Genomic DNA, 27628 nt, shown 5'->3' on the forward strand with positions numbered 1-27628 from the left:
ATGTTGTTCTTAAAAAACTTAAAAAGAAGTATTTGTACATATTTATTCCTTGTTTGTTGTATTTTTGTTGGGAAAATCAACAAATAAATAAATGGAAGCATGGAGTTTCAAGTAGTGTTACATACTGTTTTTATAAAACAAAGTAAGGGGCTAGAGAATAGTAGTAAGAAGGGGTAGCTAAGGAATTTCTCTTGGAAGTGGTGACTTGTGCCCTGAAAAGAAGATGTACAGGCATGGAAAGGTCCAGAGGAATATGTGTTTCAGGATGGTCAAATAGCATCTGTAAAGACCTCAAGGTGGGGACAGACTTTAGCATGGTTGAAGAATGTGGTTTTTTTTTTCTGTTCATCCTATTCCTCTGAGACTTTAATTCTACTTACTGCACCAGTGTGCCTTTTTTTACAGTTATCCAAAATATCCATCTTTCTAAACATGAAAAATTCCCATTCCCTTACTACGTTGTAGCAGCATTTGATACATTTGAATACTCTCTGCTTCTTGAAATGCTTTTTTTCACTTTGCTCCCAGGATACTTCTCCCCAGGCCCCCCAACCCCCCAGTCTCTGGTATTCTTCACAGGTCCTTTTCCTTTGCTGATTTTGGACTTCTAAATGTTGGAGTTCTCTAGGGCTTAAAACTCAGCCCTCTGCTCTACTTAATCTAGGTAACTCAAGTTTCATGTCTGTAAGTACCATCCACCCATCAGCTTTCAGAAATTTTAATCTCTGACCTTTCTCGAACTCCACATGTTTGCATCCAGTTGCTTTTCTTTATAGTTTTCCCACATACGCATTTGTGTCCTGCTTAGGTTAACCACCAGTAGAAGTACTCTGTCAAGGCCAATCTAAATGCCACAGCTTACATTGAAGCTTCACCTGACACCTTTTTGATGGTCCTCAAATCTAGTTTAGAGATCAGTTTAAAGCTGAAAGCAGAAGAGTATTATACTGTATCACTAACAGAAATTTTTGACTGGGGGGCTTCTGGTGAAATTGGTAAAAAGGAACTTCTTACGTTAAATGACGTTTTCTGTTGAAAATGTATTATAAAAATGCTAAGGCTGGGGGCTTCCCTGGTGGCTCAGTGGTTCATGCCTAATTGGAGATGTGGATGGGGGAGCAGATATACTAGGTATGATAGTTTATCTGAAATAGTATAATACTGTTTTAAAAATTGATTTTTAAAATGACTTAACCAAACATTTCTTTAAAATGTTCCTAACTGGGACTTCCCTGGTGGTTCCGTGGTAAAGAATCTGCCTGCCAATGCAGGTGTCACGGGTCTGATCCCTGATCTGGGGAGACCCCACATGCTGTGGAGCATCTAAGCCTGTGTGCCACAACTGCTGAGAGCCCAGGAACCATAACTGCTGAGCCCACGTGCCACAGCTGCTGATGCCCTTGCCCCCTAGAGTCTGTGCTCTACCACAAGAGATGCCACCACAGTGAGAATCCTGCGCACTGAAACTAGAGGGGAGCCCTTGCTTGCTGCAGCAGGAGAAAAGCCCAGATAGCTCAAGACTCAGCAAAGCCCAAAAATAATAAGTAAATAAGTAAAAATTAAAAAGCTAAGGCTGGAAATGGTCAAAAATGTTAAGGTAAGGTTGTTCCTCCAACTGAATTATATTCATGAAAAAAGGAAATAGTATGTAGGTTACTCAAGAAGTAAGTAGCTGTGGTTGGAGGAAAGTAAAAGGATATCTTGAGTTGCCAGGGTAAAGGGAAAAGTACTCTTAGAATGGGACATTCATGATGATGGCTGATCAGGGCTCTCTCACTTAAACAGGCCTCTTGCTGTAGGGTTGATGGCCAGTCCTAGTGTCTGAGTGATTTCCTGGGTCCAGCAAAGGGATCAGATTTCCAGACTCATTTTCCACTCTACCGTCATTGACCAAGCAGCTGCCAAGACCAGAGGCCACCTCTCCTAATACCTGGCAAAATAGAGGCAGTATTGCCTCACAATTTGATTGCTTCTCTGAGGTACCCACCAGTGTATTTGGGGAGAAGCTTCGAGAACAAGTTGAGGAGGGACTGTCCTTCTGTGTATTAGATTGGAGAGGTTCCACAAAAGAAATCTGCATGTCATGAAGGAGGCAATGATTCAGGCAGATAAAGTAGCTGCTGAGATTACTAGGAAGCTGGAGAAACAGAAGAAACACTTGAATAAGGAAAAGAAAAGGCTGGCTGTGATTGCCCTGGCATCTTCAGAAAACAGTAGTGCCCCAGAGGAATGAGGAGACAAGTAAAAGACTCCAAAAGAAGAAAAAGCAAAAGTCTGAGGAGGCTCCCTGGGAGAATGGAATGGAAGACCCATCTTATTACCTCCAAATCCAAGAAAAAGAAATTTTTTTCCAAGGAGGAGCTAGTTAGTAGCAATATTGAAGAGACAGCTGACTGTAGAAGTCTTTCCAAGTTTTCCCAAAGAGGAATCAGTTAATGACCCTGAAGAGTCAGGAAACGAGGGTCCCCCCCAAAAAAGAGGAAATTCTCTTCCAAGGCGCACCCACTCAGCAGTAGACTTTAAGAGGCTTCTGCTAGCAATAACAGAAAGTGAAAGTCACTCAGTCCTGTCCGACTCTTTGCGACCCCGTGGACTGTACAGTCCATCGAATTCTCCAGGCCAGAATAGTGGAGTGGATAGCCTTTCCCTTCTCTAGGGGATCTTCCCAACCCTGGGACTGAACCCAGGTCTTCCAGATTGCAGGCAGATACTGTACCGGCTGAGCCACAAGGGAAGCCCAAGAATACTGGAGTGGGTGGCCTATCCCTTCTCCAGCAGATCTTCCCGACCCAGGAATTGAACCAGGGTCTCCTGCCTTGCAGGTGGATTCTTTACCAACTGAGCTATCAGGGAAGCCCCTTTACAAACTGAGCTATCAGGGAAGCAAGAATGGTGGCTCCAAGAAAAAGGAAAAGCTCCAAAAACTATCCCAGAAAAGTTAGAATGGACATTTTCCTAGTGAGGCATAACTTGCAGAGATATTTCCCTACATATCCTCTAGAGCCCTATAAAATTAAAAACAAGCCAACAACAACAAAAATGGGACAGACTGGGTTGTTTGTGTGCTTAGAAGAAGAGTCCAATGTAAAAAGAAATTGAAAACAAGGGAATGAAGGAAGATGAATAATACATCAGAATTGCAGAGGAAGGGCCAGGGGAAAGGGATCACATATACCACCTGCCATTAAAATCTACTTTACTGATAGGACACCTCACTTTGTCCTAATCTCTTGCCATTACAAGCAATGCTGAGTTGAATAAACCTTGTACATAGTTTTGTGCTGGTATTTATAGTTCCCATAAGTGGGATTCCTGAATCAAAGCCCATATATCAGATTTTGCTAGATATCACCAAATTGCCTGCCAAGGGATGGTAGCCATTTGTGTTCTCACCAGCTGTGTTGTGTAAGTTCTTCATTGCTTTACAAGTTTAGAATTCAGATATCTCTCCCTTGTGCCCATATATAGAAAGAGAACAAAATGTTTTAAATATTGAAAATATGCTATACATAAAATTGTCACAGTTTTTAGACCTTGGTTGGTATCACTTTGGCAGTGATTTTATAGATCCCATCTAGTTTCACGTGTACGCGTATGTATGTGTATATGCAGCTGTGCATGGATATGCACCTGCACGTGCCTACAGACATGCGGATGTGCAAATCTGTATATGTATCCAAAAAGGTTATTAGTTTTCATTTTAAGAGTCTCCTAGGTTGTTGGTTATTCATGGAATGTGACTTTTAAAACGGAGAAAAAACAATTTTAGCTAAAAGCAATTGGGTTGGTACCTACTTACGAAAGTTTTAGAGTTCTTTTAAAACTGCATGACTTGAACTACTTGAGTGGAGCTTCTGTGAGAAGGTCTTGTTAGCAGGGTTTGGTGTATAAAGGCAGCGGTCAATGCGTGCTGCATTCTTCAGAGGATGTGCTTAGCATGCAAAACGAAAAATGCCTGAACAGAGCCAGCATTCTTGTTTAGAAGAATTTTCCATCCTCCTCCATTTATGTTTAGTCGTTCCTATTTCTTGAGTTTTCCCAAGCTTGAATCTTTGTAGTAGTTAAACCTTACTCTTGTGTCTTCTGTGATTAAAAATCCTGTCGTAAAATGCATGTATGATTTTACATTTCAAAACAGTTAATGCTCTTGGTTGTTTTTTGTTTTTTTTTTAACATTTCATTTTTAGACATTTTAGACTTAGAGAGAAGTTGCAAAAACAGTACAGAGGGAACGATACCCATCACCTGCCATCCACCAATATTAACTAACCACGATAAGATGATTAAAACTAAAAAATTAACATTGGTACAATACTATTAGCTGAACTACAGACTTTTATTCAGATTTTGCCAATTTTCTCACTAGTGTTCTTTTTTGGTTCCAGGATCCAGTCCAGGATCCCACATTGCATTGAGTTATGTTGCCTCAGTCCCTTCTAATATGTGAGCTTCTCAGTCTTTGCTTGTCTTTCATGACCTTCAAGCTGAAAGAATACTGGTTGGTTATTTTGTAGACTGTCTGTAAATTTGGGCTTCTCTGATGGTTTCTCATGGTTAGATTGAGGCTATATATTTTTAATAAGGTTGCTACAGAAGCAGCATGCTGTAATGGTGATGTTAACCTTGATTGCTTGGTTCATCTAGTGTATGTTGGATTTCTCCACTGTAAAGTTATTGTTTTTCTCTTTATAATTTGATTAATAAATATCTTGGTGGATATATTTTGAGACTGTGCTGATATCCTGTTTCTCAAACTTTCATTTACTGATTTTAGTACCCATCAGTGAATCTTAGCTACAATAATCATTACTGTGGTGTTCTCATGCTTATTTTCTATTTTCTTCATTCTGCATTTATTAACTGGAATTCTTTGGGAAGGGAGAGCTACTCATTCCCTCCTTTCTTTCCTTGTTTGAACTAATAGATATTATTTTATTCTGTAGGTTATCCAACACTGTTACAGTAAGTCCCATACATACGAACAAGTTCCATTTTCAAAGCACCTTCCTAAATCCAATTTGTAAGTCTGACAAAGTTAGCCTAGTTACCCAACTAACACAACAGTCAAATGGTACTGTGCTGTAACAGGTTTATAAATACTTTTCACACAAATAAAAACAAACACAGAAAATAAAGAAAACTTTTTAATCTTACAGTACAGTACCTTTAAAAGTATAGTAGTACAACAGGCAAGAAGAGTTGCTGACTAGAGGAGGGAGAGAAGATGGGAGATGGTGGAGCTGAAAGATCGTCAGCAGTAGGAGACTCCCAATTTCACTCATACCTGACATTGATGGAATGCACGTTCTCATTTTTGCAAGTTCGAAACTTGCAGTTTTGTGTGTAGGGTCCTTACTGTATTTATTTTGTTGTTCAAATGGTTTCAGCTTAGGACATTAGGAGCTCTTTCAGGAGCCATCCTAATACCCTTTATGCCCATACTCTTCTGAGTCCTTCCTTCCTGACACCACCAGATGCTCCAGGCTCTTGTATTTTCCCTGTACCTGCTGTGCAATTGACTGCTTCTCAAAGAAACCCTAGTTCTGTTTATTGGAGAAAATATTTAGGAACCAAGATCTAGGCGCTAAATGTGCTTATGGATTGGAATGTGATTGCTTCTAGGCCCTTTCTTCCTTTGATCCTTATGTTGGGTTTTTCCATTGGTTCATATTATACATTATTTTTCCTTTGGATTTTTATATGAGTATTTACAGTAGAGTAAAATAAAAATAGTTTTAAGAAAAATGGATTATTTGTTATAATATTTTATGTTTTGCTTGAGATTATTAATAGTAAAACTCAAATTAAGACTTATTTATTAATAATTGAGGCTTATTTAATGAGTTATTAAATTATTGCTTATTAAAACTTATTTAATAAGTCTCTTAATCTGGCAAAGAAACCAGACAGCCAAGTCCAGAAAGCAGTGAGTCCCAAACAAGATGTCCCAAGCCACAGTTAAAATGTCAGAAGATCGCACATGCCTCATAGCCAAAAACCAGAGTATAAACAACAGAAGCGGGCTTCCTGGTGGCTCAGTGGTAAAGGATCTGCCTTCCAGTGCAAGAGACACAGGTTCGATCCCTGGGCCGGGAAGATCCCACATGCTTTGGAGCAACTAAGCCCACAACCACTGGGCTTGTGCTCTGGAGCCCGGGAGCTGCAACTACTGAAGCCCGTGTGCCCTGAAGCCCGTGCCCCACAACGAGGGAGGCCACTGCAGCGAGAGGTGCACACAGCAGCTAGAGAGTGGCCCCACATGCCGCAACTGGAGACAGCCCGCACCGCACTGAAGACCCAGCAGAGCCCCCCAGAAGAATTGTGATGGAGGGTTATCTTTTTTGCTTTTAGGGTGCTGACAAGATTCTGACTCCTGTTCTAAGTGCAGCTTACTCAGATGTATTCAGTTTGTGAAAATTGAGCTGTACACTTGTGGTATGTGAACTTACTTGTACGTGTATAATGCTTCAGTTTTTTACCAAAAAAATCTCTCTTTTAGTGTCTTTCCCCTCCCTCGAGGCAACTTCTATAACCAGTTTCTTGTGTCCTTCCTGAATTATTTTAAGCATATGAAAGCTTACATCTTTTTTTTTTCCCTACAAGTACTGTATGAATCACACTTCACTTTACTTTTTTTCTCCCTTTCACTTTATATGTCTTGTGAATTGCTCAATTTCTGCTTTTTTTTTTTTAATTGATCTGGGAGCATCCTCCTAGCTCTGAATTACAAAATTGGAGGCCTAAAAGAGAAGCAGTTCTCAGAGACATCATGCTGAATGATGGAAGTCTTAGATAAAAGAATACATGTTCTGTGGTACCAACTATATGAAGTTTTATATAATGGAAAATGAACGTATGGTCGGGACAAAATTAGAACAGTAGTTGTCTCTGGTGGGATGTGAGTGGGATTGACTAAGAAAGGGCCTGAGGGAAATATCTAGGATGATGGTAATGTACTGTATCTTGATAGGGGGTTGGGTTAGACAGATGGGTGCGTATGTCAACACTCAGCAAAATACAGTTTGTGCATTTTATGTAAGTTTAACTCAAAAATACGTAAAACAGATACTGAGCTCTAGTTGATGACACGTGTGCTGAAATGTTTAGGGCTGAAGTGTATTGGTGATGACAGTGTCTTTGAAATGCATCTTGGACTGGTAGAAAGGTGGGTAGTTATGTGATAAAGAATAGTAAAGAGTAGAATAGTAAAATGCTAATGGGTAGAAACGAGGGATGAGTATGTGGGTGTTCACTGAAAAATTCTAAAAGTAAAATATTGGGAGGAAAGAGAAAGCAAGCAAGCTGGGTATTGCCTGGACAAAACATGATGAACCATTTTAAAGTATACAGTCAGGTGGCGTTTAGTGCATTCGCAATGTTGTATAACCACCGCCTCTCTCGTTTCAAAGCTTCATCACCATTGAGACTTTGATTAGAGGTTACATTTATTCCTAAGTATTTTATTCTTTTTATGCTATTGTAAATGGAGTTGTTTTCTTAATTATCTTCTTGGATTGTTTGTTGCAACTGATTTTTGTGTGTTGATTTTGTATCTTGGAACTTTGCTGAATTCATTTATTAGCTTTAACTTTGTGTGTGTAATCTTTAGGGTTTTCTCGATATAAGATCGTGTTGTCAGTGAATAGAGATAATTTTACTTCTTCTTTTCTGATTTGAACGCCTGTCTGTTTGCTCTGCCTACAACCTCTAATATAATATTTACTGAAGTGGCAAAAGTGGACATTGTCCCTAATTCTAAGGGGAAACTTAGTCTTTTACCACTGAGTATGTTTTTAGCCATGGTTTTCATATATGGCTTTCATCATAGTGAGTTTCTTTCTGTTTCTCGTTCACTAAGTGTTTTTATTGTGAAAAGATGTGGAATTTTGTCATTCTGTTATTGCATCAATTGAGATGATTTGGGGTTTTTTTCCTTCATTCTATTAAGGTGACATATCACATGGATTAATTTTTGTCTGTTGACCCATTCTAAAATTCCAGGAATAAATCCCATTTGATCATAGTGTATAAACCTTTTAATGTACTGCTTTGGTTTGCTTGTGTTTTGTTCAGTACTTCTATGTCAGTAGTTGTAAAGGATATTTGTAATTTTCTTGTAGTGTCTTTGCCTGTCTTTGGTATCAGTGTAAAAGTTTTCAAAATATATGCTGGGATGCAAAAAAAAATGGATTATATGTTGTAATTTTTTTTGGTTTCCTTGGGACAGAGCATAAGGAATATTATTTAATATTAATATTAAATAATTGTTATTTAATAATTCTCAAATTAAGACTTATTTAATAATTGAGACTTATTTATAAATCTCAAAATACATCCAGCAATAATTGAATAATACTAAATAATAATACAAATGTATTACTTTAGCTGCACTGGTCTTTGTTGCTGCCCCGGCTTTCTGTAGCTGTGGCAAGCGTGGTAGCGCACAGGCTTCTCGTTGCCGTGGCTTCTCTAGTGGCGGATCAGCGGCTGTAGAGCATGGAGGCTCCATAGTTGCAACACGGGCTCTAGAGTGTGGGCTCAGTAGTTGTGGTACATGGACTTAGTTTCCCCATGGCATGTGAAATCGTCCCAGAGTAGGGATCAAACCCATGGCCCCGGCAGTGGCAGGCAGATTCTTAACTACTGCACCACCAGGAAAGTCCTTAACTTCAGTTGTTATTTACCAACTTTCCCACTCAGGTATATCCTTATTTGATAACTTCAGGAATCATCCACAGCTGACAATGGGGGTTTAAAGGGAAAACTGAGTTAAGATTTACTCTTCTTAATATTTTGGTACTTTCCCATTCATTCATTCATTCATTTTTATTGAGGTATAACTGACAACATTATAAGATTCATACTTAAAAGGGAAGGCCCTTTTAAACTCTTGCGTAGAAAAGATGCAGTAGATTAGTTCTTTTTTACTGGGTGTTAATGTTAATAAATAAGATTTTCTCCCCCCCTCTTTTTGGCATATTTATTATGTTGTGTGTTGACCCAGATGCTTGCTTGTGTATGTTGAGAATGGAAACTAGTAAAACTTGATTGGTTAAAAATAACACTGTTAAAAATGATGGTATTTAAACCTTATATTTCTAATGTGACTTCTTTTGTAGTAATTGGCACATGCATATTTATTACTATTGATATTTAATGTTTAAACAAACTCTTAGGAAAATAGCTTTAAGTATTTTCTGTTGAAGAAAAATTACTTTGCTTTTTACATTAAAAAACTTTGATATCTACTGGGTCACAAACAATGCCAGATGCTAGAAATGTAAAGTTGATCTGAGATCACATATTTTATAAAGCAGGCTTAGTAATTCTTTTAAAAGGTTATATTAATAAGGTTTCACAATCAAATATATTGAATCTAGAGTAAAAAATGTAAATTCCATTCCTTCCCCTCAGTTATTGGTGTATCCTCAGTTGGTATATTCTTCATGCTCCTTTCTTCACATCTGCACATGAAAAGTGAAAGTAAAAGTTGCTCAGTCATGTCCGACTCTTTGTGACCCCATGGATTATACTGGAGTGGGTAGCCTTTCCCTTCTCCAGGGGATCTTCCCAACCCAGGGATCAAACCCAGGTCTCCCACATTGCCAACCCAGGGATTGAACCCAGGTCTCCCACATTGCGATCAGATTCTTTACCAGCTGGGCCACAGGGAAGCCCAAGAATATCAGCGTGAGGAGCCTATCCCTTCTCCAGGGGATCTTCCCAACCCAGGAATCGAACTGGGGTCTCCTGCATGGCAGGTGGATTCTATCAGGGAAGTCTATATTGCACATAGATAATACATACTCATATATGTCTTTGTAAGATAAATGAGTTTATGCTCTTTTAAGTATTTCCTGCAGCTTTTTGTTTTCCATTTTGAAGTACATATTCACAATCTTTTCGTTTTTATTTAGAGTTATTTACCTAGCTTTTGATGAAATGTTAGTTGAGAAGAGTTAAAGATGAGAATCCAAAATCAAAGCTCGTGTAAACAGATATTAAAGGGGATGCAGTCTGGTTTGTACAAAGTGAATCATGCGGTGGTATATTAAATGGAATATCATCCAACCTTATAAAAAAATCTTGCCAGTTTTGATAACATGGTTGGACCTAGAGGGTATACGCCAAGTGAAAAAAATCAGTCAGTGAAAGACAAATACCATGTGATTTCTCTCATATGTGGAACCTAAAAACACAAAGCAAAATGAACAAACATAAAACAGAAGCGGACTCATAGGTACAGAGGACAAATTGAAGTTTCCGGAAGGGAGTAGGGTGTGAGGAGATGAGTGAAATAGGTGAGGGAGGTACAAAGCTACATTCATAGAATAAAGAATTCAAAGAGATATAATGTACAGCATGGGGAATACAGTCAATAATATTGCAATAAGTTTGTATGGCAACAGTTGTTACTTAGACTTGGTGGTCCTTTTCTAATGTCTAAAAATACCAAACCACTGTATTATACACATGAAACTAATATAATGTTGTCAGTTACGTTTCATTTAGGAAAAAATGAATCTTTTCTTGTTCATCTGTACTTTTTTGGGTCGGAACTAAGAGAGTGCAGCACAGCTATATTTTAGACTTTCAAAAAGACTGATGGATTTCCAGACTAAGAATATTTAAAACTTGAAGTTGTTTTCTGTTTAAGAGAAACACTGTTGTCTCAAAGAGGGCAAATGTACAAGTAGAGAATATAAGTAAATAAATGTTTTTTGAGAAAGGATTTGAATCTTGGTCACCCTTTAATTATTAGTGTTCTCTATCAGTTTCAGAAATGATAGGGGGTGAGGCAGGGGGAAAAAGAGTGTGTTTAGCATTTCCAAGTATGCTGCTGCTGCCGCTGCTGCTGCTAAGTTGCTTCAGTCGTGTCCGACTCTGTGTAACCCCATAGATGGCAGCCCACCAGGCTCTGCCGTCCCTGGGATTCTCTAGGCAAGAACACTGGAATGGGTTGCCATTTCCTTCTCCAATGCATGAAAGTGAAAGTGAAGTCATTCAGTCATGTCCAACTCTTCACGACCCCATGGACTGCAGCTTGCCTGGCTCCTCCATCCATGGGATTTTCCAGGCAAGAGTACTGGAGTGGGGTGCCATTGCCTTCTCCGCCAAGTATGCTAAATTGGAATATTTACTATGTTAATTACTCAAGATGATTAGGATACATTTCAAGAAGATTTCTCTTTTGAGGGGATTCCTTGGTAGCTCAGCTGGTAAAGAATCCACCTGAAGTGCAGGAGACCCTGGTTCGATTCCTGGGTTGGGATGATCCGCTGGAGAAGGGATAGGCTACCCACTCCAGTATGGTGGCTCAGATGGTAAAGAATCCGCCTGCAGTGCAGGAGACCTGGGTTCTATCCCTGAGTTGGGAAGATCCCGTGGAGAAGGAAACTTATTCCCACTCTACTATTATGGCCAGAAGAATTCCATGGACTGTGTAGTCCATGGGGTCACAAAAGTCCAACACAACTGAGTGACTTTTGCTTCAGTTCATTTGGGTCTTTGTTGCTGTTTGGGCTTTTCTTTAGTTGCAGCAAGCAGGGGCTAGTTATGTTATGTGGGCTTCTCATTGTGATGGCTTCTTTTGTTGCAGAGCATGGACTCTAGAGCATAGGTTCAATAGTTGTGGCTTGGGCTTAGTTGCTCTGTGGCATGTGGGATCTTCCCGATCAGTCTCTCCTGCATTGGCAGGCGGATTCTTTACCACTGAGGCACCAGGGAAGCCTTTATGAATAGAAAAAACGGTTAAGTGATAAACTGCTTATTGACAAAGTATAGGGTAAGATAGGACCCAAGTGGTGGCTTTTGAGTCATGATATGGCTTAAAATAGAGACTTAAAGGAGATGATTTTAAGTCAAAACAAAACCCCCAAACCCTGGTTTGAACAAAGTAGAAAATAGAGATGGACCTTGTTATCCTAAGAGGTAGCACAAGCCAAAGATACTTAGACATATGCTGACACCTAGTAAATATATGAATTTTTTTCTCTTTTATAATATTTCCCTATTCCCAGGTCAGAACTAGCCCTGAACCTCTGAAGGCTATAGAACAGGAGGTGAGAATGGGCTTTCAAAACATTTTGCAAAAAGTAGATGAAAGTGATTAACTTTTGGTTACTTCCTCAACTGCCGCTCTCTAGATATCAAATGCTCAATTTGGAAGACTACTGATGTCATTCACTGAGTGAGTGAAAGTCTCTCAGTCATGTCTGATTCTTTGTGACCCCGTGGACTACATAGTCTATGGAATTCTTCAGGTCAGAATACTGGACTGGGTAGCCTTTCCCTTTTCCAGGGGATCTTCCCAACCCAGGGATCAAACCCAGGTCTCCCACATTGCAGGCGGATTTTTTTTTACCAGCTGAGCCACCAGGGAAGCCCACTGAAATGAAAGAAAATTATTTCTTCTACAGCGGTTGCTAGGGCTTTACTGTAATCTATAAAGGAGAGAATAGAATAAGTAAATCCTATGGAAGTTCAGCTTATTTCTCTTTATACAGCTCTGGGTAAGAAGACTTCTATGTTTGCACAAATACCATCCTCGGGGCAGAACATACACAACTTGAAAGTATCCTGGAGACAGCCTAGTAAGTCATTTCACCATGGGCTGCCTCTCTAGTTAAACAGATTTGTTTAGTGCCTGTCGGGGCACCATTCAGCAAACATCATTTGAGAGCCTACTTCATGTCAGGCTTGATATGCTAGGCACTGGGGATATAAGGACAAAATAAGACTGTATCCTACCCACTAGATCAGGGTTAACCAGGGTAAGGCCATCACCTGGTTCATAACAGTGGAACCAGTATCATTTTCAGAAATATCTTCAGAAGTAGGTCATCTATGCCTCTGTTTTAATAAGCTAAATTTTTTTGAACCTATAGTATAACATAGAGCTAGACTTATTTCATCTTAGTGGTTCTTAGTGTTTCTTTGGGTCACGGATTCCTCTAGGAATCAGATTAAAGTTATGAAGCTCTCTAGAAAATACATGTATACACAGAATTTTGTGATTTGTTTGTCTTTTGCTTAGATTAGGCTTAAAATCTTTGACACTAAAGACAGGTTTATATAGCAGAGTTTCTTGCCCTCTTTTTTAGCTTATTTCAGAGGAAATCAGGCAAGCTACTTAAGAAAACACTATATTAGAACATTTCTAAATTGTCCTTAATTGACTATTTTATTTTTATAGTTGTGAACTTACTTTATAGTCTCTCTGAATATAACTAGCAATGGGGCAATGGCAAATAATATGTGACATGTATATTCTATACAGTACTGGGTATGTGAGACATTGATGAATGGAACAGTAGAAAGTATTTTGTAAAGGTGTGTAGACTTCTAGCCTGATATCTAAAACCAGTAGAAAAATAGCACAAAGACCAGATTGTTTTCACCATGGTATCTCAAGTGAAGCTAAAATTAATGGCACCTGTTCTCTTTTTTCCCCTCATTCTCTTTTTTTTGTATGTGTGATTAAAAAAAAAAAGTTTACTGTTGTAACCATTTTAACTATACACTTCAGTAGTGTTAAGAATATTCATATTATTGTGAAACAGATTGCTAGAGCTTTTTTATCTTGCACATCTGAAGCCGTATACTCATTAAACTCCTCTTTCGGTCCCTCCCCTCAGCACTGTCAACTACCACTCTACTTAGTGTTTCTATGAATGTGACCACTTTAGATACCTCATGTAAGTGAAATCATGTTGTATTTGTTTTTTTGTGAGTAGCTTATTTCACTTAGCATAATATCCTCAAGATTGATCCATACTGTGTCAAGGAAATCACAGGATTTCCTCCCATTTTAAAGCTGAATAATATTCCATTGTGTGCATACATATATATACATACATATATATATATATTTATACACCATATTTTGTTTATACATTTCATCCCTTGTTGGACATTTGGGTCGCTTCCACTTGTTGATTACTATGAATAGATCTGCTGTGAATGTGAGTGTGTAAATCTCTCTTTGAATCCCTGTCTCCAAATCTTTTGGTTTTATAAGCAGAAGGGGTAGTGCTGGATCATATGGTGGTTCTATTTTTAATTTTATAAGGAAATGTTATACTGTTTTCCATAGCAGTTGCACCATCATATCACCCCACCAGCAGTACACAGGGGTCCTAATTTCTTCGCATCTCACCAGGACTTGTTATCTTGCACAGCACTTGTAGTTACAGCACTGGAACCCCAAGTCCGATTCCTTCATTTTGTGGGCATTGTTTAGTGACTTGAAAGCCTGTAATAGAGTTTCTTAAAGATTGAAAGACTTTGAGTGGCGTTACAAAACAAGTACATTTGTTAGAGACTTGACCGCCCAGGGAATCTCCACTTGCGTCACCTACACGTGTCATTGAAGAGGACGTCTTAATGGCGTCAGGTGATTCAAATTGTTAGGCTGGTGGTCTTCAGATAAATAAAGCAGCATTTGTAGTTAAAATTGGTAGCTGAAACAGTACAACCTGACATAGAGCAACATAAAATAGGAATTAGAGGTCTCTTGATGTCACAGATTGAATATAAAATAATAGCATGCAACTCCCCTACACCTTCACATTAAATAATTCATATCAATGCTTCCAGCTTCCATTTGCTGCTTCTGCTGCTGCTAAGTTGCTTCAGTCGTGTTCAACTCTGTGCGACCCCACAGACGACAGCCCATCAGGCTCCCCCATCCCTGGGATTCTCTAGGCAAGAATACTGGAATGGGTTGCCATTTCCTTCTCCAGTGCGTGAAAGTGAAAAGTCAAAGTGAAGCTGCTCAGTCGTGTCTGACTCTTAGCCACCCCATGGACTGCAGCCTACCAGGCTTCTCCGTCCATGGGATTTTCCAGGCAAGAGTACCAGAGTCGGGTGCCATTGCCTTCTCCAAGCTTCCATTTAGGTCCTAGTAAAAATTTTTCCTTATTTTGTACCTGGAGTCTTAAGGACTTACTGTTGATCAGTGATACATTTTATATTTAACAACAGGCTAACATTTAGGATTGTCTTTCTTCCTTCTATCTTTAGTTGGATGCATTGTTAGTGATAAAATTTCATAATTTCTTCTATAGGAGAAAAAAATATTGTGCCCTCAGTCAAACACTGTGGCAGAGACTTTTCATTCCATTTGTTTATTGTTCAGTCCTCAGTCACGTCTGATGCTTTGGGACCTCATGGACTGCAGCATGCCACGCTTCCTTGTCCTCCCCTATCTCTAGGAGTTTGCTCATACTCATGTCTGTGCAGTCAATGATGGCATCTAGCCATCTCATACTCTGATGCCCCTTTCTCTTCCTGCCCTCAGTCTTTCCCAGCATCAGGATCTTTTCCAGTGAGTCAGTTCTTTGCATCACATGGCCAAAATATTGGCACTTCAGCTTCTGCATCTTTCCTTCCACTGAATATTCAGTGTTGATTTCCTTTAGGATTGACTGGTTTGATTTCCTTGCAGTCCAAGGGATTCTCAAGAATCTTCTCCAGCACCGCAGTTTGAAAGCGTCAGTTCTTTGGCATCACCCTTCTTTATGGTTCAACTCTCACATCCATACATGACTGCTGGAAAAACCGTAGCTTTGACCATACAGACCTTTGTTGGCAAAGTGATGACTGTGTTTTAATACGCTGTCTAGGTTTGTCATAACTTTTCTTCCAAGGAGCAAGCATCTTTTAACTTCATGGCTGCAGTCTCCGTCCCACAGTGATTTTTTGAGCCCAAGAAAATAAAGTCTGTCACTGTTTCCATTTTTTTCCCCATCCATTTGTCATGAAGTGATGGGATTGGATGCCATGAGCTTAGTTTTTTGAATGTTGGGTTGGGTTTTAAGCCAGCTTTTTCACTCTGGTTTTTCACCTTCATCAAGAGGCTCTTTAATTGCTCTTTCTTTCCTGCCATTAGGGTGGTGTTATCTGCATAACTACCACACAATTGGGCTCATTTCACATACTAGCAAAGTTATGCTCAAAATCTTTAAAGCTAGGCTTCAGTGGTACTTGAACCAAGAACTTCCAAATGTACAAACTGTATTTCCAAGAGGGAGAAGTACCAGAGATCAAATTGCTAATATTTGTTGAATCATGGAGAAAGCAAGGGAGTTCCAGAAAAACATCTACTTCTGCTTCACTGACTATGCTAAAGCTTTTGACTGTGTGGATCACAGCTGTGGAAAATTCTTCTACTGATAGGAGTACCAGACTATATTACCTGCCTCCTGAGAAACCACTATATGGGTCAAGAAGAAACAGTTAGAACCAGATATGGAACAACTGACTGGTTCAAAATTGGCAACAATTGACTGTTCAAATATTGTCATTCTGCTTATTTACTTACATGCAGAGTACATCATGTGAAATGCTGGGCAGGAGGAAACAGAAGCTAGAATCAAGAAATATAAACAACCTCAGATATGCAGATGATACCACTCTAATGACAGAAAGTGAAGAGGAACTAAAGAGCCTCTTGATGAGGATGAAAGAGGAGAGTGAAAAAGCTGGATTAAACTCAACATTCAAAAATCTAAGATCATGGCATCTGGTCCCATCACTTTATGGCAAATAGAAGGGGAAGAAGTGGAAATAGTCACAGATGTTATTTTCTTGGGCTTCAGAATCAGTGTGGACAGTGACTGCAGCCATGAAGTTAAAAGACAGTTGCTCTACAAGCCTAGACAGCGTATTGAATAGCAGAGACATCACTTTGTCAACAAAGGTCTGAATAGTCAAAGCTATGGTTTTTCTAGTAGTCATGTACGGATGTGACCTTAAAGTTGGACCATAAAGAAGGCTGAACATGAATATGAATTGATGCTTTCCAATTGTGGCGCTAGAGAAGACTCTTCAGAGTCCCTTGGACTGCAAGGAGATCAAACCAGGCAATCTGAAGGAAATGAGCCCTGAACATTCATTGGAAGGACTGATGCTGAAGCTGGAGCTTCAATACTTTAGCCTCCTCATTCTAAGAGCTGATTCATTGGATAAGACCCTGATGCTGGGTAAGATTGAGGGCAGGAGGAGAAGAGGGCGACAGAGGATGAGATGGTTAGATAGCATCACCAAGTTAATAGACATGAATTTGAGCAAACTCTGGGAGATGGTGAAGGACAGGGAAGCCTGGAGTGCGGCAGTCCATGGGGTCACAAAGAGCTGGACATGACTGAGCTACTGAACAGTAACCACCACCACACAGTACGTCTTCAGGTGTTTGAGACAAGTCTTCATTATCAAATGATTGTGCAAATTAGAACTGCCGTTATAACCTCTGATGACCACAGTAGTGTGTACTTTTATTGATAATACTGCCAGCCCTCCTTTATCTATACTTCTATTTAGAAGAATCTCAACGTATGTCTGGAAAAATATTATTACTTAACTATTACCCAGCTACTTGAAAACAAGCTACAGAGATTATTTGTTGATTACCTTTGGTAATAAGTGACTTACTAGTTTTTAACAGAATTTTCTCTCAAGTTTCTTAACCTATTTAAAAGGCCATTTAAATAAATTACTTATCAAAATGTTTTCCCTAATTATATTCGTAGGATGAACTTTCCGATGTTAGCCAGGGAGGATCTAAAGCCACCACTCCAGCGTCGACAGCTGCTTCAGATGTGGCAGCAACACCTAGCGATACTCCCTTACATGAGGAGAACGGAGGGGTTGTGGAGGTTGCAGATACACCCGATAAGTCAGAGATAAGCAAGCATATCGAAGTACACGTAGTCCAGGAAACTAGAAACATAGCAACGGGTAAGTAACCTTAGTTTTTTCTATAGTGGCAAAGTGTTCAGTAAATCCAAATGATGCAAATGTGAGAAGGTACATCTCTGGGGGTGTTGCTGCTGTAGATTCATAAAATTGTACTCAATTGTAAATAAGCTTAAAAAATGTGATGATTAAGTTAAGTTTTGGAGAGTAAAAATGGCGTGGGTAGAGAATGGCTGGGGTTTGGAGAGCCTGAAAGGCAGGAGGACATTCTTTATCTGTTCCCTGCCATAGGTCATTAGTCTCTGTCTTTAAGCTCTGTATTTCACCCCTTAAATAAAGTGAAAATACTGAGTTCTGGCCTGGTGTACAGTGCATTGTGTCCAAAGTAACACAAATGAAAACTTTAGTTGTTTTTTTTTTTAATTTCCGTATTGACTGTTAATTGAATATATGACCTATTGTCTGTCTAACCTTGTGCTTCTCAGCTCTCTAAAAATTTTTATGATCAAATGATGTATTTACAACCATAGAAACAATTTTCATATCGGGCTGTATGTGTTATATGCGTTATTTTTGATATCTTGTCCTTTTCTAAGGTTCTGCTGAAAATGAAGAGAAGTCAGAAGTTCAGGCAATCATTGAATCCACTCCTGAGTTGGATATGGACAAAGATCTCAGTGGATATAAAGGCTCAAGGTATTGTTCAAGTCTAATTGGGATATCTTACTTCTTTCCTTTTCCCATCTCCCCTAAGCACATTGCTGTTCCCCCATCTCTGACCAGATAAAGTGCATTCAGATGTTTTGCTGAAGAAATGTTGATGTTCTATTTAAGTTTTCTCTTTTTGAAGCCAGACCTTTTACATAGTTTACATGTTCTGTGAACTGTTACCTTTGTAGCATCAGGGACTAGAAGCATGAAGAAGGATGGGGAAAAAAGACAGTGAAGGAGTATTCCATAAAGGAATAGTTCATGGTTTGTGGAACTTGGGAAAACATAAAAGCAAAAGTGGGGAAAGTATAATTTGAAAAAACCTATTCCTTCCTCCAAATCAGGAAGAAGAGAATGTATTCCCTTCAAAACTGTAATGGTTTCATTACTGCAAGAAATTAGTCTCATTTTAATATCATTTTACATGGGGAGGCTGTTTAGTGATTAGAGGAGAATGGTTGTGTATCATCTTAATGAAGGTCGTCTGAATTGGAATTTTCCAGGCCAGAATACTGGAGTGAGTAGCTGTTCCCTTCTCCAGGGAATCTTCCCAACCCAGGGATCACACCCAGGTCTCCCTCATTGCAGGCGGGTTTTTTTTACCATCTGAGCTATCAGGGAAACCCTAGGATAAGACTATATGCATTCTAATCCTGACCTGGATTTGAATCTGAGGTAAGTTTCTACATCCATGAAAGAAAATTATGATAATACCTTAGATGATTGTAAGGAGTAAATGAATCAATATATGATAAAGCATTGGCAGAGTGCCCAGTTCAATAAAGGTTAGCTAACATTTATATATGTTACCATCTGAGCAACCAGGGAAGTATTTTGTTATTACCATTTAACCTTAAAAACCATTTAAATTAATACTTAACTTAATGTACCATATATGTTACATTATATGTTACCATCATATAATTTTATCTTAATTATAACCTTACGAGACAGATGTCCTTCCCTTCACATATAAAGAAACTCAGAGTTGTATACTATTTTGTCCAGACTAACAAGAGGTGGAACTAGCATTCAGTCTAAGACTTTGATTTCAAAGGCTGTGCCCTATTGAAATATTTTTTATTGTTTATTTAAGAAATTAAACAATGCAGTGTATAAAAAGTGAAATTTGCTTTTCCATCCTCTCCTAAACCTACTTATTAACACTTGTGCCCACTTATCATTTTGAACCTCTTTTTAAAAATCAAAAACATATTTTTATTAGAGTAAAGCATGTATACAGTATTAAGGTTAAATGGTAATAAAAAAATACTTCCCTGGTTGCTTAGATGGTAAATAATATTTCTGCAGTGCAGGAGACCTGGGTTCAGACCCTGGGTCAGGAAGATCCCCTGGAGAAGGGAATGGCTACCCATTCCAGTTTTCTTGCCTGGAGAATTCCATGGACAGCGTAGCCTGACAGGCTATAGTCCATTGGATTTCAAAGAATTGAACACTACTAAGCAACTAACACATTTTTTTTTCAATGTATGTATGCAGTATTAAGGTAATACAATTACAAATTACAAATGGTAATACAAAATATGAAGGGCCGTAGTAGCCCCTTGCCCCTACTGACCCTTCATTCCCATTCTCAAGAGGATATCTCTTATCGCCTCTCATGTCACTTTGCGTATTTATCTTCAGGTATCTAAATCACATCTTCATGTGCTATTCTTTGGTCTCTCTCTTTTTCAGTTGGGATTCTGTGAGAAAATCAAGTCCTAATGCCCTGCAGCACCCCATTTGTATAGTGAATTAACTGTACTCCTGTGTGTCTAGAACAGTACTAGCTGTGTACTTTCTTTGAAAAAATAGAGCAAGTAGTCACTCATCATTTTCTGAATTCTGTGGATCACATTAGGACCACGGGTTTAAAAAATGCTGCATTATTAGCTATTGACTTTATAGTGAAAGAGGACAAGGACATAGCTATTTAAAACATCATCTTTCCTTTCATAATTATATTTCAGTTTCATTTAAATTAAGATTCACTGTTTGTATCATTATGATTATATAAATACTAACAACAGCCTACTCACAGATTATGCTATGATTACATTTCCTTTCTTTTACAACTTTGATTTTCTTTAATTTTTAGTAAAGGCTCAGGGTTTTTTTTGTTTTTACTTTGTTTCTTTTGCTTAGGTTTCTACACATCTATCACTAATTCGCTGACAGATACCCAACAAATCATAAATGTAAACATTCTCAAATGGCCAAATATAAAACCAGTTTCTTGGCAGCATTATTTCCATTCTCCAGTGGTAGACTTTACTGTGTTTGCTCTGGTCCTGGAATTTGCTCTCATTTTCTTGCTGGGAGTTCTTTTCCTGTTTCTCCTCTGTGCTGTTTCCTGGGCACCACGTCGTCTTGTTGCTGCTGTTGTTGTTCAGTTGCTTAGTCATGTCTGACACTCTGCAACCCCATGGACCTGTCCTTCGCCATCTCCTGGAGCTTGCTTAAACTCGTGCATTGAGTCAATGAGGTCATCCAACCATCTCATCCTTTGTCACCCGCTTCTTCTCCTGCTTTCTGTCTTTCCCAGCATCAGGGTCTTTTTCAGTGAATTGGCTCTGCACATCAGGTGGCCAAAGTATTGGAGCTTCAGCTTCAGCATCAGTCCTTCCAGTGAATATTCAGGGTTGATTTCCTTTAGGATTGACTGATTTGATCTTGCAGTTCACAGGACTCTCAAGAGTCTTCTTTAGCACTACAGTTCGAAAGCATCAGTTCAGTGCTGAGCCTTCTTTATGGTTCAACTCTCACATCCATATATGATTACTGGAAAAACCATAGCTTTGACTAGATGGACCTTTGTCCACAAAGTAATGTCTCTGCCTTTTAATACACTCTCTAGGTTTGTCGTGGCTTTTCTTCCAAGGAGCAAACACCTGGCTGCAGTCACCATCCCACATTGATTTTTAAAGTCTTTTACTGTTTCCATTGTTTCCCTATCTCTATTTGCCATGAAGTGATGGGACCAGATGCCATGATCTTAATTTTCTGAATGTTGAGTTTTAAGCCAGCTTTTTCACTCTCTTTCACTTTGATCAAGAGGCTCTTTAGTCCTCTTCGCTTTCTGCCATAAGGACGTTGTCATCAGCATATCTGAGATTATTGATATTTCTCCCAGCAATCTTGATTCTAGTTCATGCTTCATCCAGCCTGGCATTTTGCATGATGTACTCTGCATATAAGTTAAATAAGCAGGGTGACAATATACAGCCTTAACATACTCCTTTCCCAATTTGGAACCAGCCTGTTGTTCATGTCTGGTTCTAACTGTTGCTTCTTGACCTGCATACAGGTTTCTCAGGAGGCAAATAAGGTGGTCTGGTATTCCCATCTCTTGAAGAAGTTTCCATAGTTTGTTGTGATTCACACAGTCAAAGGCTTTAGCCTAGTCAGTGAAGCAGAAGTAGATGTTTTTCTGGAATTCTCTTGCTTTTTTGATGATCTAGTAGATGTTGGCAATTTGATCTCTGGTTTCTCTCCGCCTTTTCTAAATCCAGCTTGTACATCTGAAAGTTCTTGGTTCGCATACTGTTCAAGCCTAGCTTGAAGGATTTGGAGCATGACCTTGCTAGCATGTGAAATGACTGCAATTGTGTGGTAGCTTGAGCATTCTTTGGCATTGCCCTTCTTTGGGATTGGAATGAAAACTGAACTTTTCCAGTCCTGTGGCCATTGCTGAGTTTCCAAATTTGCTGGCATATTGAGTGCAGCACTTTAACAGCATCATCTTTTAGGACTTGAAATAGCTCAGCTGGAATTCCTCAACTCCACTAGCCTTGTTTTTAGTGATGCTTCCTAAGGCCCACTTGATTTTGCACTCCAGGATGTCTGGCTCTAGGTGAGTGATCACAACATCGCAGTTATCCAGGTCATTAAGGTCTTTTTTGTATGTGTATTTTTTGTATGTGTATGTGTTTACTTTTTGTGTGTGTATCTTTATTGTATGTGTATCTTCTGTGTGCCAGCTCTTCCGCTTCATGTCATCTTGCTTCTTGACTTATGCCTTTGTTTTTGCCGAACATATTCCTACTAGCCTTCCTGGAAAAGGCTGTTTGCAACTAAGATTTTTGAGAACTTGAATGTGATATATGTCATTTAAAGGGATGATTCATAGTTTGATTGAATACGGAATTCTATATTGGAAAATCTTTGTAAGTTTTCCTTCAGAATTGTGAAGACATTAATTCATTATCATGGTCAGTTTGGAGTGTTGCTATGTGGACTCTTGCTTTTTTATATATATTCTTTGTAAGCTTTAGGATCTTTGTCCCTATTTGTTGTTACTTTGTTTTTTCCTTTCTAAAGATTAATGATGATGTAGGGGTCTTCTTCTGTATCTGAGGTAATGTGTTTCATCTGCAAATTTTTATTTCCAGTTGAGAACTTTTTTCTTTATTTCTCTTTGTCTTCTCTCTTTCTGGAACTATTAGGTAGATACTGAACATTCTGAACTGACACTCATAAATCCCTTTTCCCTCTTTTTTTCTATCTCTTCTATTTTTGTTGTACTTTCTGGATGATTTCCCCAACTTTATATCTCAACTGTCATCATTTTTTTTCCTTAAAAGCTTTTTCTTGGATGGTCACTTTTTATAACATCCTACAATTCTCTTGTGGATGTAGCTTTATTATGAAAATAAAATTATTGTGATTTTTTTTCCCCCCAAATTTTTGCTGCTGTTTGCATTCATTGTCTCCTTTTATTCTGAGTACCCTTTCACAGTCCATGACTTTGGGGCTTTAAATTTTATAATGGAGGCTTTCTTTGGATGTCTGGTGCTTTTTCTCTGTTTTGCTCATACTTAAGTAAAAGATTTAAAAGAGGTGGCATAACTACACAGAAGAATTATATACAGAAAAGGTCTTAATGACCCAGATAACCATGATGGTGTGGTCACTTACCTAGAGCCTGAGATCCTGGAGTGCAAAGTCAAGTGGGCCTTAGGAAACATTACTAAAAATAATGCTAGTGGAGGTGATGAAATTCCAGCTGAGCTGTTAAAATTGCTAAAAGATGGTGCTGATAAAATACTGTACTCAATATATCAGCAAATCTAGACTCAGCAGTGGCCACAGGACTGGAAAAGGCCAGTTTTCATTCTAATCCCAAAGAAAGACAGGGCCAAAGAATGTACAAAATACCAAACATTTGTGCTCATTTTGCATGGTGGTAAGGTTACGCTCAAAATCCTTCAAGCTAGGTTTTGGTTGTACATGAACTGAAAACTTCTTTAACTCAATGAAACTACGAGCCATGCCATGTAGGGCCACCCAAGATGGATGGGTCATGGTGGAGAGTGCTGACAAAAAGTGGTCCACTGGAGAAGGGAATGGCAAACCACTTCAGTATTCTTGTATGGAGAACCGCATGAGCAGTATGAAAAGGCAAAAAGAGAGGACACTGAAAGATGAACTCCCCAGATCAGTAGGTGCCCAATATGCTCTGGGAGACCAGTGGAGAAATAACTCCAGAAAGATTGAAGAGATGGAGTCAAAGCATAAACAAGACCCAGTTGTGGATGTGACTGGTGATAGAAGTAAAGTCTGATGCTGTAAAGAGCAATATTGCCTAGGAACCTGGGATGTTAGGTCCATGAATCAAGGCAAATTGAAAGTGGTCAGACAGGAGATGGCAAGAGTGAACATCGACATTTTAGGAATCAGTGAACTAAAGTGGACTGGAATGGGTGAATTTAACTCAGATGGCTATTATATCTACTACTGTGGGCAAGAATCCCTTAGAAGAAATGGAGTAGCCATCATAGTAAACAAAAGAGTCCGAAATGCAGTACTTGGATGCAATCTCAAAAACGACAGAATGATCTCTGTTCGTTTCCGAGGCAAACCATTTAGTACCGCAGTAATCCAAGTCTATGCCCCAACCACTAATGCTGAAGAAGCTGAAGTTGAACAGTTGTAAGAAGACCTACAAGGCCTTCTAGAACTCAAGTCCAGAAACGATGTCCTTTTCATTATAGGAGACTGGAATGCAAAAGTAGGAAGTCAAGAAATACTTGGAGTAACAGGCAAATTTGGCCTTGGAATACCGAATGAAGCAGGGCAAAGGCTAATAGAGTTTTGCCAAGAGAACGCACTGGTCATAGCAAACACCCTCTTCCAACAACACAAGAGAGGACTGTACACATGGACATCACCAGATGATCCATACGGAAATCAGATTGATTATATTCTTTGCAGCCAAAGATGGAGAAGCTCTATACAGTCAGCAAAAACAAGACCAGGCGCTGACTGTGGCTCAGCTCATGAACTCCTTATTGCCAAATTCAGACTTAAATTGAAGAAAGTAGGTAAAACCACTAGACCATTCAAGTATGACCTAAATCAAATCCCTTATGATACAGTGGAAGTGAGAAATAGATTCAAGGGATTAGATCTGATAGACCGAGTGCCTGAAGAACTATGGATGGAGGTTCACGATGTTGTACAGGAGACAGGGATCAAGACCATCCCCAAGAAAAAGAAATGCAAAATGGCAAAATGGCTGTCTGAGGAGGCCTTACAAATACCTGAGAAAAGAAGAGAGGCTAAAGGCAAAGGAGATAAGGAAAGATATATCCATCTGAATGCAGAGATCCAAAGAATAGCAAGGAAAGATAGGAAAGCCTTCCTCAGTGATTAGTGCAAAGAAATAGAAGAAAACAATAGAATGGGAAAGACTAGAGATCTCTTCAAGAAAATCAGAGATACCATGGGAACATTTCATGCAAAGGTGGGCAAAGAAATGGTATGGACCTAACAGAAGCAGAGGATATTAAGAAGAGGTGGCAGGAATACACAGAAGAACTATACAAAAAGATCTTCACAACCCAGATAATCACAATGGTATGATCACTGACCTAGAGCCAGACATCCTTGAATGTGAAGTAAAGTGAGCCTTAGGAAGCATCATTATGAACAAAGCTATGGAGGTGATGGAAGTCCAGTTGAGCTATTTCAAATCCTAAAAGATGATGCTGCAAAAGTACTGCACTCAGTATGCCAGCAATTTTGAAAACTCAGCTGTGGCCACAAGACTGGAAAAGGTCAGCTTTCATTCCAATCCCAAAGAAAGGCAATGCCAAAGAATGCTCAAACTATCACACAATTGCACTCATCTCACACACTAGTAAAGTAATGCTCAAAATTCTCCAAGCCAGGCTTCAATAGTATGTGAGCCTTGAACTTTCAGATGTTCAAGCTGGATTTAGAAAAGGCGGAGGAACCAGAGATCAAATTGCCAATATCCGTTGGATCATTGAAAAAGCAAGAGAGTTCCAGTAAAACATCTGCTTTATCGACTACACCAAATCCTTTGACTGTTTGGATCACAACAAACTGGAAAATTCTGAAATAGATGGGAATACCAGACCACCTGACCTGCCTCTTGGAGAAATTTGTATGCAGGTCAGGAAGCAACAGTTAGAAGTGGACATAGAACAACAGACTGGTTCCAACATCAAGGCTGTATATCGTCACCCTGCTTATTTAACTTATATGCTGATTACATCATGAGAAACTCCAGGCTGGATGAAGCGCAAGCTGCAATAAAGATTGCTTGGAGAAATATCAATAACCTCAGACATGCAGATGACACCACCTTAATGGCAGAAAGTGAAGAAGAACTAAAGAGCCTCTTGATGAAAATGAAAGAGGAGAGTGAAAAAGTTGGCTTAAAGCTCAACATTCAGAAAACAAAGATCATGGCATCTGGTCCCATCTCTTCATGGCAAATAGATGGGGAAACAGTGACAGCCTTTATTTTGGGGGGCTCCAAAATCACTGCAGATGGTGACTGCAGTCATGTAATAAAAAGATGCTTGCTCCCTGGAAGAAAAGTTAGGATCAACCTAGACAGCATATTAAAAGGCAGAGACATTATTTTGCCAACAAAGATCCATCTAGTCAAAGCTATGGTTTTCTCAAGTAGTCACATATGGATGTGAGAGTTGGACTATAAAGAAACCTGAGCACTGAAGAATTGATGCTTTTGAACTGTGGTGTTGGATAAGACTCTTGAGAATCCCTTGGATATCAAGCACATCCGAGCAGTTCATCCTAAAGGAAATCAGTCCTAAATATTCATTGGAAGGATTGATGCTGAAGCTGAAACTCCAATACTTTGGTCACATGATGTGAAGAACTGACTCATTGGGAAAGACCCTGATGCTGGGAAAGATTGAAGGCAGGAGGAGAAGGGGATGACAGAGGATGAGATAGTTGCATGGCATCTCCAACCCGATGGACGTGAGTTTGAGTAAACTCCAGGAGTTGGTAATGGACCAGGCCTGGCATGCTGCAGTCCATGGGTTCACAAGGAGTTGGACACAACTGAGCGACTGAACTGAACTGAAAACTTCCAGATGTACAAACTGGGTTTAGAAAAGGCAGAGGAACCAGAGATCAAATTGCCAACATTAGCTGGATCATACAGAAAGCAAGGGAATCCCAACAGAACATCTGTACTCCTGCTTCACTAACTACCCTAAAGCCTTTGACTGTGTGGATCAGAACAAACTGTGGCAAATCTTAAAGAGATGGGAGTGCCAGACCACCATACCTGTCTCCTGAGAAACCTGTAAGTGAGTCAAGAAGCAACAGCTACAACTTTAAATGGAACAACTGACAGGTTCAAAATTAGGAAAGGAGTACTACAGTGCTATATATTGTCACCCTATTTGACTTACATGCAGAGTACATCATGCGAAATGCTGGTCTGGATGAATTGCAAGCTGGAATCAAGAATGCTTGGAGAAATATCAACAGCAGATATGCAGATTATATCCCTGTAATGGCAGAAAGTGAAGAGTAACTAAAGAGGCTCTTAATGAGGGTGAAAGAGGAGAGTGAAAAAGTTGAGTTGAAACTCAACATCCAACTAAGATCATGGCATGCAGTCCCATCACTTGATGGCAAACAGAAAGGGAAAAAGTGGAAGCGGTGATGGGTTTTATTTTGGGGGGGCTCCAAAATTTAGTGTGGATGGTGACTGCAGTCATGAAATTAAAACTTTTGTTCCTTGGAAGGAAAGCTATGAGAAACCTAGACAACATGTTAAAAAGCAAAGACATCACTTTGCCAACAAAGATCTGTATAGTCAAAGCTTTGGTTTTTCCAGTAGTCATGTATGGATGTGAGAGTTCGGTCATAAAGAAGACTGAGCCCTGAAGAACTGATGTCTTTGAATTTTGGCGCTAGAGTAGAC

The 27628-nt window shown here is 39.3% G+C and overlaps 1 protein-coding gene and 1 non-coding gene across 11 annotated transcripts in view; both read left to right on the plus strand.

Moving 5' to 3' along the window:
- Positions 1-27628, plus strand: part of SPAG9 (sperm associated antigen 9) — a 151943-nt gene that overhangs the window by 77712 nt on the left and 46603 nt on the right. For all 10 annotated transcript variants that reach the window (XR_009731342.1, XM_061391348.1, XM_061391347.1 and 7 more), the window contains 2 exons: positions 17532-17739; positions 18294-18393. Coding sequence is in view for 9 of the 10 variants with exons in the window: in XM_061391348.1 (XP_061247332.1) it covers positions 17532-17739; positions 18294-18393 (308 nt within the window). In the remaining variant the exon portion in view is untranslated. The remainder of the gene's footprint in view (positions 1-17531; positions 17740-18293; positions 18394-27628) is intronic.
- On the plus strand, positions 1745-1831 carry LOC133233158 (small nucleolar RNA SNORD86). The gene has a single exon (XR_009731633.1). It is a non-coding gene; the product is annotated as a small nucleolar RNA SNORD86 (small nucleolar RNA).

Source organism: Bos javanicus, chromosome 19 (genome assembly GCF_032452875.1).
Source record: "Bos javanicus breed banteng chromosome 19, ARS-OSU_banteng_1.0, whole genome shotgun sequence".
Lineage (NCBI taxonomy): Eukaryota > Metazoa > Chordata > Mammalia > Artiodactyla > Bovidae > Bos > Bos javanicus.